Source organism: Dromaius novaehollandiae, unplaced genomic scaffold (genome assembly GCF_036370855.1).
Source record: "Dromaius novaehollandiae isolate bDroNov1 unplaced genomic scaffold, bDroNov1.hap1 HAP1_SCAFFOLD_45, whole genome shotgun sequence".
In the NCBI taxonomy this organism is placed as follows: domain Eukaryota; kingdom Metazoa; phylum Chordata; class Aves; order Casuariiformes; family Dromaiidae; genus Dromaius; species Dromaius novaehollandiae.
Window position 1 is genome coordinate 333,719 of NW_026991505.1, and position 15,269 is coordinate 348,987.

The window sequence follows — 15,269 nt, forward strand, 5'->3', positions numbered from 1 at the left end:
GGCAGGGGTTATAACTTTTCATTGGATGCCACGGACCTTTAACGTTGCAGATTTTTGTAAAGAAAGTGTCATTTTTTTAAATTCATTTATCTTAAAAAAGTACTGATGATGGTTCTTCTAGCGGAATTTTCTTGGTAATACATTAAGGAAGGACTGCAGCTTTTACAATATGCGATGTTTCTTTTTTCTCTCATACATTTTAGTGTTAAGATGGCAGAATGACCCTGGGAGACTGGAATTTCCTCGGTGGCATTTTAGAGGAGGTCCACATTCATTTTACTATTATTGGAAAGATTTGGCTAACTATCCTCTTCATATTTCGAATGCTTGTTCTTGGGGTGGCAACTGAGGATGTTTGGAATGATGAACAACCAGAATTTATATGCAATACCGAGCAACCTGGTTGCAGAAATGTGTGCTATGATGAGGCCTTTCCTAGCGCTCTAATAAGATATTGGGTCTTGCAAGTTATATTCGTGTCTTCCCCTTCCTTGGTGTATATGGGTCATGCTTTATACAGACTAAGAGCCTTAGAAAAAGAGAGGCAAAAAAAGAAAGCTCAGGTCAGAGTGGAACTTGAAAGCACTGAATTAGAAATGACTGAAAATCGAAAAAGGCTGGAGAGAGAACTCCGGCAGTTGGATCAAAGAAAGCTAAACAAAGCACCCCGAGAGGCTCTTTGGTCTGCACTTACGCGATACGTATTTTTACTAGATCTGCAGTGCAAGCCGGCTTTATGATTGGGTAGTATCTTCTGTATGGTTTTCAGCTAGATCCCCTTTATAAATGTCAGAGAGATCCATGTCCAAACATAGTTGACTGCTTTGTATCAAGACCAACAGAAAAGACAGTGTTCATATTATTTATGCAATCAATAGCAACTGTGTCATTGCTCTTAAACATCTTAGAAATTATCCACCTAGGATTCAGAAAAATTAAAATGGGACTCTGTGGACAGGATAAAAACAAGGATGACCTCGATGACTTCTACGTAAATAAATCTAAGAAATACTCTGCAATACCACGCTCTCCTTTGGGAATATCTGCAACTCCACAAAAAACTCTTCCTTCTGCACTTACTGGTTACACCTTTTGAACGTGCCGTGTTTCAGTCTATTCAGAATAACCGTGCAGAAAGTAGCAACAATTACGCCCATCACAATCAGGAAAATAAACTGCCAGAGCAGAGGCCAGCTACAAATGCTTTAGACAATCAGATTCAAAATACTAGCACAAATAATAATGAAGGCTTAATTAGGGAGCTAATTACTGAAGAAAATGATTCTCAAAAAGAAGCTGAAAAGAAACATTTCCTTGTTTGTACTCAGAGTGCAGATGCAGCTTCAAGCATGTGCTTGAGAAGCTTTGCTGAAACGCCATCTCAAACTTCACTGCAGTCTGATCCCCTTCCTATTAACAGTTTAGGAAGACAACGTGGAGTCAGCACCTCATGGAACTGCTCTGCAGTGGTTGAGAGTGCAGGGCCCTCAACAAATTCTCTCCAAAAGAATGGCGACAGAAGACCGAGCAGTTTCAGTGCGAGCAAAAGCCATGCTACTTCCAAAACAGACTCAAAAAACCTCAGCTGACCAGACGCTCCCGACTCCGTCGGAGAGGTGAGCTCAGAATCCAAACAAAGTAGAAACTGCGACAGTCCTCAGCCTTTCCCTCCGTCTAGGCGAATATCGTTGTCAAGTAATGCCAGCAGCAGGTGTGCCCCCGCTGATCTTCAAATTTAGTGTGAATTAACAAGTAAATAACACCAGTGAATGCTACGAGAATGACTGGACATCGCAACATAAGTAACAGCTACTTTGAAGAGTAGCTAAATTATTCAACTTTAACCAGCTCTTTCACATAGATAACAAAGTTGTGTAGAGCTTTGCTTATTAGCTAAGCAACCGTTAAACACTGTATTTACTTTTTTTTTTTTAATAAAAAGATGACTTAAACCCCAGTGTATAAGCTTTTCCATTACCCTTGCACCTAAAGAGGAAAATGTAAATCCTATAAATCCACATATTAGGCAAAGTAAGGAAAGTCCAAGTTAAAACTTCGGGCCTAGCGAAATACAAGGATTAAAACTACAGGCGATAATATTTAAACTGAACAAAATTAGACACAAACACAGTCTAAAAATATATATCCAAATTAATACTGCTATTGTAGCTTTACTCTTTGCATCTTCTGGTGTAAAATTTTCAGTGGGCACGTAAATTTGTGTTAATGCATATTTGCATTTAATGTGCCTGTATTAAAAAGCCTAGTATTTAATGCACTCTTCTTCCACTATCTAAATAATAGAAACATTAGCATTCAGATGCTCACAAACAGAATTTGTCATTCAAAGTTCTGTTGGTTAAAGATAAGATACCAAATAATCTGTTTTCTTCCTGCTGTCGATAGGGGATTTTTATTTGCTTTTTTCTTTGGGGGGAGGGGACATGTGTCAAAAACTGTTTCATCGCAGTGCCTTGCCAATAGGAAATTTTAATTTTATTCCAGTGCAAACCGGAGACACTGAAGAAAAAGAAGTGGAAAAAGACCCTGAAACTGCAGGCATAACATTGTAAAATAGGTTCTTTTTTATGGTGACAACAAGAACCGGATTTTTTGTCCGTTGGTATCGCTGTGTCTCACCAAAAGAAAAAAACATAATTATTCCTACTTTACAGATAGGCCCGGGGAAGTGGACTTGCTTTTGGACGGGAAGATTTCACGGCGCGTGGCTCTTCGATGCCCCTCGGAGCGGGGAGGGCGGCCGGGGCCCGCGCCGGGCTAAGCGCCGAGCGGCGCGCGGGGGCGGCGCGGGCGGGCGGGCGGGCGGAGTCAGTGCGAGGCGGAGGGCCGGGCCGGGCCTGGCCGCAGGCCCCGTCGCCATGGTGACCGCCGGGAAGCCCTCGCGCCGTAAAGGCCGAGGGCGCAGGCGCGCAGGCGCCGTTGGCGTTGGAGCTGGGCGGGCTCGATGTCGCGTTACAAGGTAGGAGGAAGCGCGCGGGCCCCGGCGGCCGCCGCCGCGTCGCCAGGAGGCCGCGGAGCGGGCCAGGTCCCGCCTAGCCCGGCTCGCCGTGCCGTCTCGGCGGCGGGCCGGGCCGGGCCGGGAGGGGCACGGAGCGGAGCGGAGCGGGGCGGGGCGGGGCCCGGCCCGGCACGGCGCGGCGCTCTGACCTGTGCACATCCTTCCCAACGCCGCGGACTTCAAGCGGGAGCAGTTCCGCCGGTACCTGGAGAAGTCGGGGGTGCTGGACACGCTCACCAGGGGTAAGTGCCGGGCCTGGGCCGCGCCGCGCCGCTTCCGCGCGGGGGGGCGAGGCCCGGCCGCAGCTCCCTCCGCGGCCGCCAGCGGCAGCGCTCGCCCGGGAGCGCCGTGCGGCAGCGAAGCTGGGCCGGGCTGGGCGCCGGGGCGGCGCGCCGTGCGTGCGGGGAGACGTGGCCAGCCAGCTCCGGCGAGCTGACTGCGTTGCTGGGAGTTCGTGCGTTTATTGCCTTTGGACAGGCTGTTACGGGAAGGGTGGAAATACTGGAGTAACGTAAAGGCGGTTCCCTTCTCCTCTCCCTGTCGCGTTGGAGACTTCTCTCATGCGACCAGAGCACTTCTCTCTATGCTTGCTCTTGGAAACAGAATTATTTGGGGGTCTTGCATGGCCAGAATGCTTGAGGCAAAACATAGAGTGGTCTCTATTCTAAGCGTTCTATTTAAAAAGATCCTTTCTTGAGTAGAACTTGGAGCTTCTCTGAAATCTTGTGAATTTAAATGACTAAGTATCCATATCTGAGAAGGGCAAATACTTATGCTATGCTTTAAGCCTCCTCTGACTTTCTGTATGGCCCAATATCCTTTAAGTTCTTCTGTTCTCTCTTTTTTTTCCCTTCAAATAGTATGTTAAAGCCCATTAACATCTCTGCTTGAAAAGTATGCTGTTTAAAAAGAGAATGACGAATCTAGTGTGTCAAGCAAATGGGTTTTGTGCTTAAGACTGTTGGCCTAGAGCATATGTAATACTCGATTTCTTTGTAGATGTATCGGTACTAAGCATCCTCTGTGATGGCAAAACGCATCTTCCAAGCAGCGGCGTACTATTTTTGTTTCTAACTTAGGTGATTGGTTTTAAACTAATGTAGCTGTGCAGTTTGGACATCAGAAGCTGGGAGAAGGACACCTAAGTCCCCCGTAAATATTACTCAGAAAATATTTATAAAAGCAAACAGCGTCTATGGCTATGTGTGTGCATTTGGGGCAAGTATATATTTGGGAATTTTCTAATGATTCACGGGACTGAGTATTCCATATATGGAGTTGGTATGTATATGGCTTGTTTTATTTAAACTGTCAGGATACTGATGCTTGTGCCTGACCTGCCTGGCACTCTGTCCAACAGAACCCAGATCCATAAAGATGATTACTGAAGTGATGAACCCCGTGTACTCTGACAGTAGCCATTTAGTTGTCTAATTGTAGGTGTTCGGTGGAGGTTTGCTTTTATACTGAAAGTTACAGAAGTGCTGCTGATGTCTTGCGGTTCAAAGATCTAGCCTAAGCAGAAATAATAGTTTCTGAAGTGAGAGTCTCAAAATAGTTGGAATTCCCATTTTGGTGATGAGAGCTAATGCTATAGTTGCACGTGGAAAATGCCACATTTGTCCAGGCTGTTCGTTTCTGTGTTCTGAGCTAGAACAGCCTAATGCTGTGGGTAGGGGAATCGATGCAACTTCTGAGTAGCTGTTACTGTACTTATACAGGCATACCTCAGAGATGTTGCGGGTTCGGTTCCAGACCACCGCAATAAAGCGAATATTGCAATAAAGCGAGTCACGTTAATTTTTTGGTTTCCCAATGCATATAAAGGTTATGTTTACTCTATACTGTAGTCTATCAAGTGTGCAATAGCATTATGTCTAAAAAAAAAAAGTACATAATCTATCGCTTAAAAAAATGCTAACCGTCACCTGAGCCTTCTGAGGTTGACGCAGGGTTGCCACAAACCTTCAATTTGTAAAGACCGCAATATCTGCGAAGCGCAATGAAGTGAAGCACGATAAAGTGAGGTATGCCTGTACAGTCAAAGGAAATGGGTGAAAATCTAGTTAAACAGAAGTTTTTTATAAATGTGGAACTCAAACTTGTATGCCTTCTGACTGTTTCTGACTGTTGGTACATGCTCTGAAACTTAAGTTTCGTGTACTGCTTGCGATTGCTGAATGCTTTTTATTTCCAGTGTTGGTAGCCTTATATGAAGAGCCAGAGAAACCGAACAGTGCACTGGAGTATCCTTTTTCTCTTCTATGAACTGTTCATAGAGACTTAATGCAAAATTATTTTTGACTCCTAGATGGACTGGAGAGACTTGTACGGACGACTTAAACTTAGAACATAACTCTTGCATGTTTTTAGTTAATAATAGCAGTCTTGCAAGTGGCTCTTGATCAACAAAGTACAGCAGATGATTGGAAACTCCTCTTAAGCTGAACTAGCTGCTTCTAACAACCTTAAGGCTGCTGATATTTCCAAACCGGTGTTTTTCTGTTGCTGGCTGCCGTTTATCACCGAACAGTTTTACAAGCACATGTAAAATTGCTCTTGGCTAAGAACCTCTCTGGGCAGAGAGCTAACAGGAACTCTGGCAGGATGTAAGAGAGCCATGCACATCAGTATGACAGCAGTTACAAAAATAAGTTTCAGGCTATTACAGAATGTTGTAGGAGACCCGCAACATCAGACTTGATTACATACTGTATCTGTGGTTTCTGATGTCTCTTCTATTTCCTGACACTGGTGTGTGTGTGTGTGTGTGTGTGTGTGTGTCTGTCTGTCTCTCTCTCTCTCTCTCTCTCTTTTATTTTTAACACAAAAGGGCAAAAAAAAAAAAAAAAACAAAGCTTTTGTTTCTTGCTGTTTCTAAGCAGCCTGCTTTTTTGGCTATTTCTTCTCCCGTTGCTTATTCTTTTTTCTTTTTTTTTTACTCTTCAAAACATAAGCTGATATGCTACCGTCCTTTGCATTAAAAAAAATAAGGTGGGTGTAGCAAAACATTCGCATTTGTCTTGTATTCAGTGATGCCTTTATTTTAGGAATTTGCTGACAAATTTAAAAGCTTTCTTATTTTTGTAACTTACTCCTGCAGGATAAAAAATACGGTAGTAATGTGAATGGTTTAATGCAATTTCTGGCATGTTTATTCCAGCACCAACTTAATCGCACGTTAAAACTAAAATCCAGTTATGCTGTCTAACTGAAGAAATACTTAACATCTAAATATCAGCTTTCTGAAACATCGTCTAGGAGCTTCAGCTCCTGAAAATCCAGAAATAGAGGCACTTCGCTGTGAGGTGGCAGAGATGAAAGAAAAATATGAAGCTGTGTTGGAAGAGAATAAAAATCTCAAAAGCAAGGTAAAAGTCTACGTAGTGTTCCTAAGTAGTTCCATATTTCACAACAAAAAGAATACTTTGATACTTACAATACAGCTAACTTTCTTTCAGTGTAGTAACCAATAAATGTTGTTGCATTGTTAGCCTAGTGCCTGAGGAATATTAACTCTTTCCTGATTTCCACCTAGTGAAGACTTTTTGATGGGAAAGAGGCTTTTCCTGTAATATGGCATTGCTAACATACATGTATATGCATGTATGTATATATTTTTTAAGGGTCAGTTAATCCCATATCTTCATTTGATCCCATCTGGATGTTTTTAAATTGTTTGATATTATATAGCTCATGCTTCCACAAGAGCTTTCTTTTAATTAAAAAAAAAAAAAAAAAAAAAAAGGAAAAAAAGGCTAATATATAACCATAAAAGCTTTCAAAAGGCTGAGGGAGGAAAAGTATATATTAGTTTCTGTGCCCCTACACCTGATTTGCCGGTGGAGGCACCTTATCCATGCAAAACAACTAACTTTCACTTCAACTAAAGCAACTCTGGTGTGCCTGTATCTGCAAAGAGAGTGGATCTGAAGTGCTAGCTAATGCAAACCTATGCTTTTATGGGTCTCCAGGCTGTCTGAAACAGTTCTGAGATGCAGACAACTTCCTCCCACCTCAGAGTACCAAGTGTAAACCTGACAACATTAAAGAAGCAAACCCTCACTTCTAGTGTTACAGTATAGTACGGGTTAATAGCCGATGCTTACGTTCCACTATGGATTTTTGTGTATTTGTTTGAGAAATATGGCTGTTCTCATAAATGAACTTCCCTACAGTTTTTTATAGGAAAAGACCACCACAAGTTCTGTATTTATGTAGGCGATAGAAAGTATGTGGGGGAAGGTCTTTTACATAGCTGCCTTAGTTTGGGGAGAAGGGGTTCTGGGGCATTATTCCTTTTTATTTCTCTTCTAGAGTGCCCTCTTGCTTTCTCAGTAGCTCTTTTCCTATTCCTGTGGTTCCAGGGAGTCCTCGTGGTCACACTTGTTTGTGCTGACTAGGAAAAATGGCCAAGACCCTGAAGTTTAGGGGGTGTTGCAATAGACTGCTTGATGTAGTTGACTTAAAAATGCAACTGATAGTGGATGTGTGAAAGTACCCTAACTTGGGTCTTCAGAAGAAAAACATCTTTTAAAGAAGTCAAAACTTGTTCCATAATCTTTGGGTTACTTGATATATGTTTTGAGGTATACCTGCAGTATTTGCTGCTGCTTTTTCAAAAGGGAAACTTTCTGCTTACTAAGAACACGTATCTTGACGTGCTGTGTTTCAGGGACTTTGGAACTTGCCTATCGGAGCGCACACTGATGCTAGCTCCTGGTACCAAATAACTTTTTTTTGAACTGTTATTCCCCACCCCACAACCTCATAATTTCTTAAACGGTAGAACTAGCCTATGGCTTGTAATTGAAAAATATTGGTACCTCAAAACTGTTTCACAAGCACTATTCTCTTACTTCTTGTGTTTTGAGCTTTGTCCCTCTTTGAACGTTCACTCTTGCTTCACTTGTTTTCCAATATTAATGTATTTGTGTTTCTTTCTTTCCATTATCTTCTACCTGTGTTTCTGAAACACAATAGAAGTTCACACTGAAGGAATACAGAGTAGACCAGCGTTTAGCCTTTTTTCAGCAGTCCCGTCGCACAAAATACGTCCCTTTAATCATGCATTTATCGGTAACTTGAGTCATGTCCTAATAGGTGTTCCACCTCAGTTGGATTGTTGTGTGATCTGTTCTTTTTCCTTACATTTACTGGTCAGAATCTCATGGAATTCCGGTGTCTGTGGGAGGAGGAAGAGTAGTTACGTCCTTCATGGAAAAGGAAACGGACTTCAGTTTGTATGCTGGTAGTCTTTTGTGGTTTCACAAAATGCTGATTGAGCAGCTCTTGCTAGTAGCCTAGTGACTTGATTTAATTAAGTATTGCTGCAAGGAACACATTGGTATTTTAATCTGTTTTGGTTTAAAATTTTTTGACTTCCTTCTCCCACAAATTGCTAAGTGAAGAATCTTAAGTGGGGAAAACTAGACTGGCAAATTCCAGAGGCTCGGTCCTAACATTTGAGCTGTTTTTTGAAGCTTGGGCTTGTCTTTCATGAAGGTGTTTACTTGATTTCAGTTGCAAATGTATTCTTGGCAATAACTTTCCAAGTAAAGGTCGTACTTTAATGCACACTTTCCTGGGCCATACTGTCCAGAAAACATAGTGAAAACTGGAATGATTTCAGGAGATGTTGGTTTGGATACTGTTGCTATGACAACTGCTTCGTTCAATCATATTCTGGTAAAAGTCAAAGAATATAAGATACTAATCAGTATCGGGTGCCATTTTTGATGAAAAGTACTTCCTAAGATGCAGAGTGAGAAACAGTTTAAAAACTAAGTGCAAGACTGATGTTTAAAAGTGTATTTGCAAAGCCTCCTTTTTATAGCTGCAGGATTAGACAGTGCAGCAAGTCAGTGTTTTGAGCGAAGGATTATTTTGTTGTCTAACTTGAAAATGGACTTGCATAAATATCAGTGGTGAATTAGAATGCACAAGATAAGTGCAGCGTTACTGGGAGAAAATGTTTTTTTCCACTTATCTTAATATGGAAAGTTTATTGAGAAAGCTGCCACTAACTAAGTTCCTCTTTTTAACTCCACAGCTGGCTCAGTATGAACCACCTCAAGAAGAAAAGCATGGTGAATAGCCACTAGTTTCTCCTTTAATGCCTTGACTGAATAAAGGGCTTCCTGAGAACTGCAGTCCTGACTTCTTTTGTGTGTGTGAACTCTGAATGCATACCTAGTTATCTCACTTTCTTAAAATGAGAAAAAAAAAAAGTCAGTATCGTGAGTGTACCGCTATTTTTGTGTAGCTAAAGCAGCAACTGGTGGGTTCAGGCATATTTGCCAACCTCTTTTCTTTCTTTAAGAAAGGGTGGTGATTATGACAAACCTGAAGCTGGTAGGGTAACTGTCTGCTCAAGCGTTCTGTAACAGAATGGATATGGTTGTGAAGCGATGGATATACCACATTGCCGGAAATGCAATACCAACTGAACTTGCCCTTTTTGTTTGCATAATGTGTACCTATTTCTGTGTAGTTCATGTCTACAATCCGGCTTCAGAAACCAGACCTTGGAGAGTAGCTCAAGATACCACTTGGATTGTTCTTGACAGAATACAGAATTCTGACTTCTAACGGCTAGCTGTCCTGCGCAATTGGAGTGAGTGGTGCATACCATAGTAAGATACGGAGAGTTTGCCATATGATTCATATAATGTGGAAAAGAAAATCCATAATGCTTTTTTTTTTTTTTTTTAGGTACGGCAGAAAATCCAAGAGGTGCGTGTGACTTGTGATTTCTCATTTCCCTCCAGGTTCTGTGGCCCCTACTTCTCTGAATCAACTTTGCAACTCTTCTCAAATGTAAAATTATCCTTCACAAGAGAGAGACCTCTCAGAGAACAACACTTTTCTCCTTTCCTGAAACTAGGTACTTTAAAGGCAACTGATGGCAGGAAAAATGAATGAGCAACCCCCCCCCCCCCCCAAACTATAGCTTTTTTTTTTAATGTATTAGATCTACTTGCTACTAGTTCAGCTTTTTTCTAGGATGAGTACTGCAGCTAGTCTACAGGTGTGGTAGGATGCAGCAGAATTTTTGTTAACATCAGTGTGCAAACTGAAATCAAGGGCTAGTAAGTATAATTACTCCTCTGCCTCTTTGTTACCTTGAGAGACAGGGGTGGGACCCGGGGAATGAAGAAATCACTAACCCATCAGTGTAAAAGGGAAAATTGCAAACCTGGCAATTTGTTTGTATAAATGCTACTTGAAAAGTTGGAGGGGTGTGCTTGATTTGTGGGAAACCACCGAGCACCCAGGCTTGCACAGCTCTGAAATAAAGAAGCAAATGTCTCTCCTGAGTGTGTAATTATTGGCTTATTGCACACGGGGCAAGGAATCCGCTTTTCGGACATCATCATCACTGTCCCTAGGCAGGCTGTTTACCTTTACTGTTGCGGTTTCTGCTGATGGCTGTGTCTTCATTCCTGGGGTCCCGCCCTTGTCTCTCAAGGCTCTGACAAAGAGGTGTTGTTCCAGCAATTAGCACTGCCCCAGCAGGGACAGTAGGTGTTATCTCCCAAGGTCCTGACAAAGGGGATACAATCCAGACCCCCCTAATCAACACTGTTTCAGCAGGGAGAGGAGGCTTTGTTCCCCAGGGTCCCGGCGCCCAAGCAGGCCTCACTTCAAAGCCTTGACATCCTCCCTTTCGGAGTGCGAAGCACAGGAATGCAGACTGCTTGTAACTCCCTTATCATTCCAGTTTGAACCAGCTCTCAGGCCCCTTTTCTTACTGAACTAGGTAAAAGTTCATTATTTTATCTAAGTGTGGCCTAAGGCTTCAACAAATTTAGCCACTCATGCTAAGCAGGTTTTATAGAAGTTGTGCTAAGCAGCTACCTCTAGACAGTTTCAGCTCAATATTCTTTAACACTTAGTCGATGTAGTTCTGGGTCTGGAAGGAAGCCCTGGTTCAGACACCAGCCCAGAGGGCAGTAAACCCTGCTCATCCCTTTCATTGCTGTATTCCGTTCCATGTGAAACCCAACCACTGCTGACCCTGCTGTCTCAACTACTTTCCCCCTTCCCCTGTGGAACTGGCTTTGTTACAACCCCAATTTGAGGCTTGGGAGCCTTACATCCGGATTGTATCAAACAGCAAATATTTGTTAGAACTTGTGTCAGATGTGCCTGTCTATGCGAATGATGCTGGTAGACTACTAAGGAGTGTTTAATGAACGCGCAGCACCTAGCTTTATCTGCGCACATCGCGTGCGTTTAAAACCGGCTCGTTCCTCGCTGCAGAAAGCACCTCCGCCCACCTTCACGCTGCTTTTGCGCGCCGATGTGGGCGCCACAACGGCCGCGCGGTGCCGCCTCCCCCGCCGGGCGCCAGGCCCCGCCCCCCGCCGCCCCGCGCGCTCACGGGCGGCCGCGCTCTCAGGCGGTCCGCGTCGTCTGCCCGGCAACACCCTCCCTCGCTGCCTCCCTGAGCCAATCAGCGCCGTGGAGCTTGCTGCTGGCCAATCCGCAGAGGGCTGCGTGGAGTCGGGTTGGGTTGGGCGGGCGGGGAGCAGGCACGGGCGGAGATGGCGCTGGAGTTCGGCGCGGCGGAGGAGCCGGCTCTGGTTGGGGGTAGCTTCGGGGCCGCGGACTCGTTTCCCAAAGACTTCGGCTACGGGGAGGAGGAGGAGGCGGCGGAGCTGGAGGGGGAGACGGCGGAGCTGGAGCGGGAGGGGGAGGGGGAGGGGGAGGCGGCGGAGGCGGCAGAGGCGGCGGAAGGGCCGGGGCCCGGCGGCGACGCGGGCGGCGCGGACTCCAAGCCCTGGATCCTGCTCATGGGGCTGCGGCGCAGCGGGAAGTCTTCCATCCGGAAGGTGAGGGGCGGCCGGCCCCTGCTGCTGCCGCCGCCGCCGCCCCGGCGGCGAGCGCTCTCGGTTTCGCGTTGCTCTGTCGGCAACTTCCCCGTTTCCGCGCGGTGGTGTGCGGCGGGGCTAGAGCGGAGGGCGCCTGCCTCGGGTCGGCTGCCGTGGCGATGAGGCTGTGCAGCGTAGGTCGTAGCCTTTGTAGTTCTCCGGCTTAACACCTTAAAAATAAAAAGCAAAGATGCTGGCGTGAAATTTATCATCAGGTGTCGTCTTACGCCCATGAAAACTCGGTGCCCTTCCGGTGAAAAGAAGGGTTGAGCTGTGGAGGAAAAGATTGTGTTTTATGCTACCGGTTTGCCTTTTAATCCTTTTAAAGCGACTCCTGCTTCTGTGTCAGCAGAAGGGCAGGCTCCAGTTTATTTGGGTACTGTAGCCCAAACGAAGCTTTTCTTAATAAGACAAAAGCGAACGTGCTCAGGTGCAGTATAGCTCAGGAAAAGCGTAGTGCTAAGAATGCTCCTTGTTTCTCTGTCCAACTTTTTTATGTACGGTCCCTATTACGAGGTTCTGTGAAGTTTGCGGGAGGGAATTGTCAGTGAAATGCAGTGGCTCACGAGCTCTTGACTTACGGGCCTCGAACCTGCTTCTAATGGAAGTGCGGAATCCTTCAGAGCTTTCCTTGAAGGTGTTACCCAGAGAAGCTTTTTGCAGATATTGAAGTATAGCAGGTAGGAGTCTGCTTTTAGCCATCGTGTGCAGACTGCTCAGTAATCCACAGACTACTATACCAGTGGCTTCTAATCTGATGACCTCTATCTTCTGCTGCAGGCATATCCTTTTCTTTGGATAAAGTTTGCAAAATGTACTGTGTCTGTGAGAAGACTCTTCCATTGTGCTATCTGAAATATGACAGACAGGGCTGTCATTGCTTTTTGGTCTCTCTAGTTATCTGTGCAGTATTCAGGCCTAATGCCCCCACCGTATGTAAAGATGTAGCGATTGCATTGAAACCGTTCCTGTAAGCCTCTAATCACGTGAGTACAACAATCGTTCGCTGACTCTCATTAGAGATCTTATTACATTGTCCACATTTTTGAAATGTGAACCCTAAAAAGGTAAGGCTAGGGGAAAGCAGTATCTCCAAATTTCAGCTAGATTCTTAGACTTGACAAGTAATTTTACAGACATAGTCTTTGTTTTCTTTTTCTAATGACTGAGGCCGGTAGCATCGGTTACCTGAGCACCAGTTAAAGTAGGTGTATAGGAAGGGAACAGTGTGCCATTGAGTATACAATAAGGTGTGGGATTTAGCTGCTGTAAGGCTGCAGATCTAGCTTGGGAGTTAGAAGCTGCCTTTCTCTTACCCAGGAGTTTGTGCTGGTGCCTGAGTGAACTACCACGGGAATAATGTGAGAGACTCTTTTCTGGAGTATGAAGTTTCTCTTCCTCAACAGCCTCCCAGCTTTTACATCTGTCTAGTCTGAAAATAGCCAATACTGGACCTGACCCTTCTGTCTGGGGACTAGTTCTTGTTCATCTTGTCAGAGACTACAGGAATGAGCAATAATCACTGTATCAGGAAGAGTATTTGCTTTGGGGGAATCTTGAAATTTGTGTGAAAGCGGTGAATTGCTGTGTCACTCCAGCCTTCTATTGAGCGCAGTATTATCAGGAGGCCTTTTACAACAGACGCTGATGGCCCTGGGGAAGGACTTCTTGCTTTGCTTTGGTCAAGTGGATTTTCCAGACTGCCTATTCAGAATCAGAGTGAAGTTAGGAGATGATCTTGGGAATGTGACTGTTGCTTCAGTTTATAAAATGTTTTTTTGCGGAGAGGGGGCAGACTTGCAATGTATGTAACCGGACTTAATGTTACTTAAAGTTACATAACAGGAACCTGGAGACAGTTAAGATGGAGTACCCGATTTTGAATTTGTCTCAACTCAGTCACCAAAGTTGCTGATCTACCTTCATTAGAATTATCACCAGTATATTCTTTTCCTTGTTTGTTTTTGGGGAAGGAAGGTATGTGTGGAAAAACCTAAAGCAGCAGCGTAGTTGGAGCTGCTGTATACCTTTCACTTGTAGCTGTTTTTCTTTAAAGGTGTTAAAAGACTTCACAAATTGAGGGAGCAGGGAGACAGTCAGAACAGGGCAATTAGCTAACATCTGTTCTGTAGCAGTGTCTAATGCTCCAGGAAATCTTACAGCAAGATGTAATGTAGTGCTCCTTGTAACTAGTGAATTTCTCTAATAACTGCATGTTTTCCTTCCACTGTCTCCAGCTGCTTCCATTCCTGCCCTCCTGCAGTGCCCCCCGCCCCGGGAAGGATGAAGCTGAAATTTCTGAGACCATCTGGTTGATTATGGCAGCCTGAGAAATCCCCTAAACTGAAACAGGGATTCTAGAAAGCATGAAAATGACAAAAAATTGTACACCTTACTGCTGTTAGGGAGTCCTTTGGATGTTGCTTTTTGTTGTAACCTGTGAAGCAGATTTCACTTCCAGTTAGTAGAATCTCTAAAGAATCTTGCTGCAATACTGTGCCTTTTCTCTCTTTTCAGGGACTTCCTCTCATCGGCCTGAGCAAATTCTTTAATGGACATCAGGGCAATAGAAATAGTCTTATATTATCTCAAGAAAAAGGGTTTTACAAAGTCTGAGGGGGAAAAAAAAAGGAGTTTGAAAACCCATTGTGCATTTGGAGTTATAGGTAAAGGTGCCTAGTGGCACCTAGAAAGGTGCAGAGTGATCCTGTGTTGCAGTGGAGAGACTGGCTGGTTATGATGGGCAAACTGCCTGCTTCAGTTGTACGGGGTCTCACTGTGGCATACTTTGTGGCTGTTTGAGACAACTCAGTGGAGGGTTCTTTCCTACAGGTTTCTTGTGCTGTGAAAATTCCTGGAAAAGTTCTGGCTCTGTTGTTGCCTCCCTTCTGAGGAAAAGGATATAGTTTTATCAACTGTAAGTCAGTTATTTATGTTTGCAGACAAAGTGTCTGCAAAGTGTCAAAAAAGGAAAATTATCCTGGATTTGTTACTTTTCTTAGTTCTCATCAACTTGCAATTCCCGTGTTATCTATTCTTACTTCTGGTGATTTATAGGTGTTGTTATAATGCACCTGACAAGGTCCCTTGCAATGGCAAGGTTGTTTGGTCACGTGCACTTGCAGTGTGGATGTTGTGGAAATCGTACCTCTCAGCTGAAGTATGGGATTACTGTTTCTTTGGAGGTCTCGAAAATTTTCCTTTGCATGGATCCAGACAACATTTCAGCTAGGGTGACGTTCTGATTATGAGTGAGCTCTGATATCTAAAAACAGGTGCTTCCCTGGGGAGTGCATTCAAAGTTGAATGCTGTTGGGGGAGTGAGCATGCCAGACAAGTTCACCTGATTCACCTGGTGGGTCCCAGGGAGGGTA

General features: G+C 44.4%; 2 protein-coding genes across 2 annotated transcripts; both read left to right on the plus strand.

Moving 5' to 3' along the window:
* Positions 1 to 218: 218 nt before the first annotated feature.
* On the plus strand, positions 219 to 1,096 carry LOC135327025 (gap junction alpha-9 protein-like). Its single transcript, XM_064504650.1, is given in 2 exon segments — positions 219 to 639; positions 642 to 1,096. Coding segments are annotated over 2 exon segments (876 nt in total).
* A 1,869-nt stretch (positions 1,097 to 2,965) lies between these two features.
* On the plus strand, positions 2,966 to 9,230 carry LOC135327026 (c-Myc-binding protein-like). Its single transcript, XM_064504651.1, has 5 exons — positions 2,966 to 2,980; positions 3,168 to 3,261; positions 5,217 to 5,265; positions 6,261 to 6,390; positions 9,072 to 9,230. Exons 1-5 carry the CDS (start codon positions 2,966 to 2,968, stop codon positions 9,114 to 9,116), a joined length of 333 nt encoding a protein of 110 aa, XP_064360721.1. The 3' UTR covers positions 9,117 to 9,230.
* Positions 9,231 to 15,269: the final 6,039 nt, after the last annotated feature.

Coding starts and splice junctions, on each gene's coding strand:
- LOC135327026 (XM_064504651.1), top strand. Junction 3,262..5,216: donor GCTGGACACGCTCACCAGGG/GTAAGTGCCGGG, acceptor TTTTATTTCCAG/TGTTGGTAGCCTTATATGAA. Junction 5,266..6,260: donor AAACCGAACAGTGCACTGGA/GTATCCTTTTTC, acceptor TCTAAATATCAG/CTTTCTGAAACATCGTCTAG.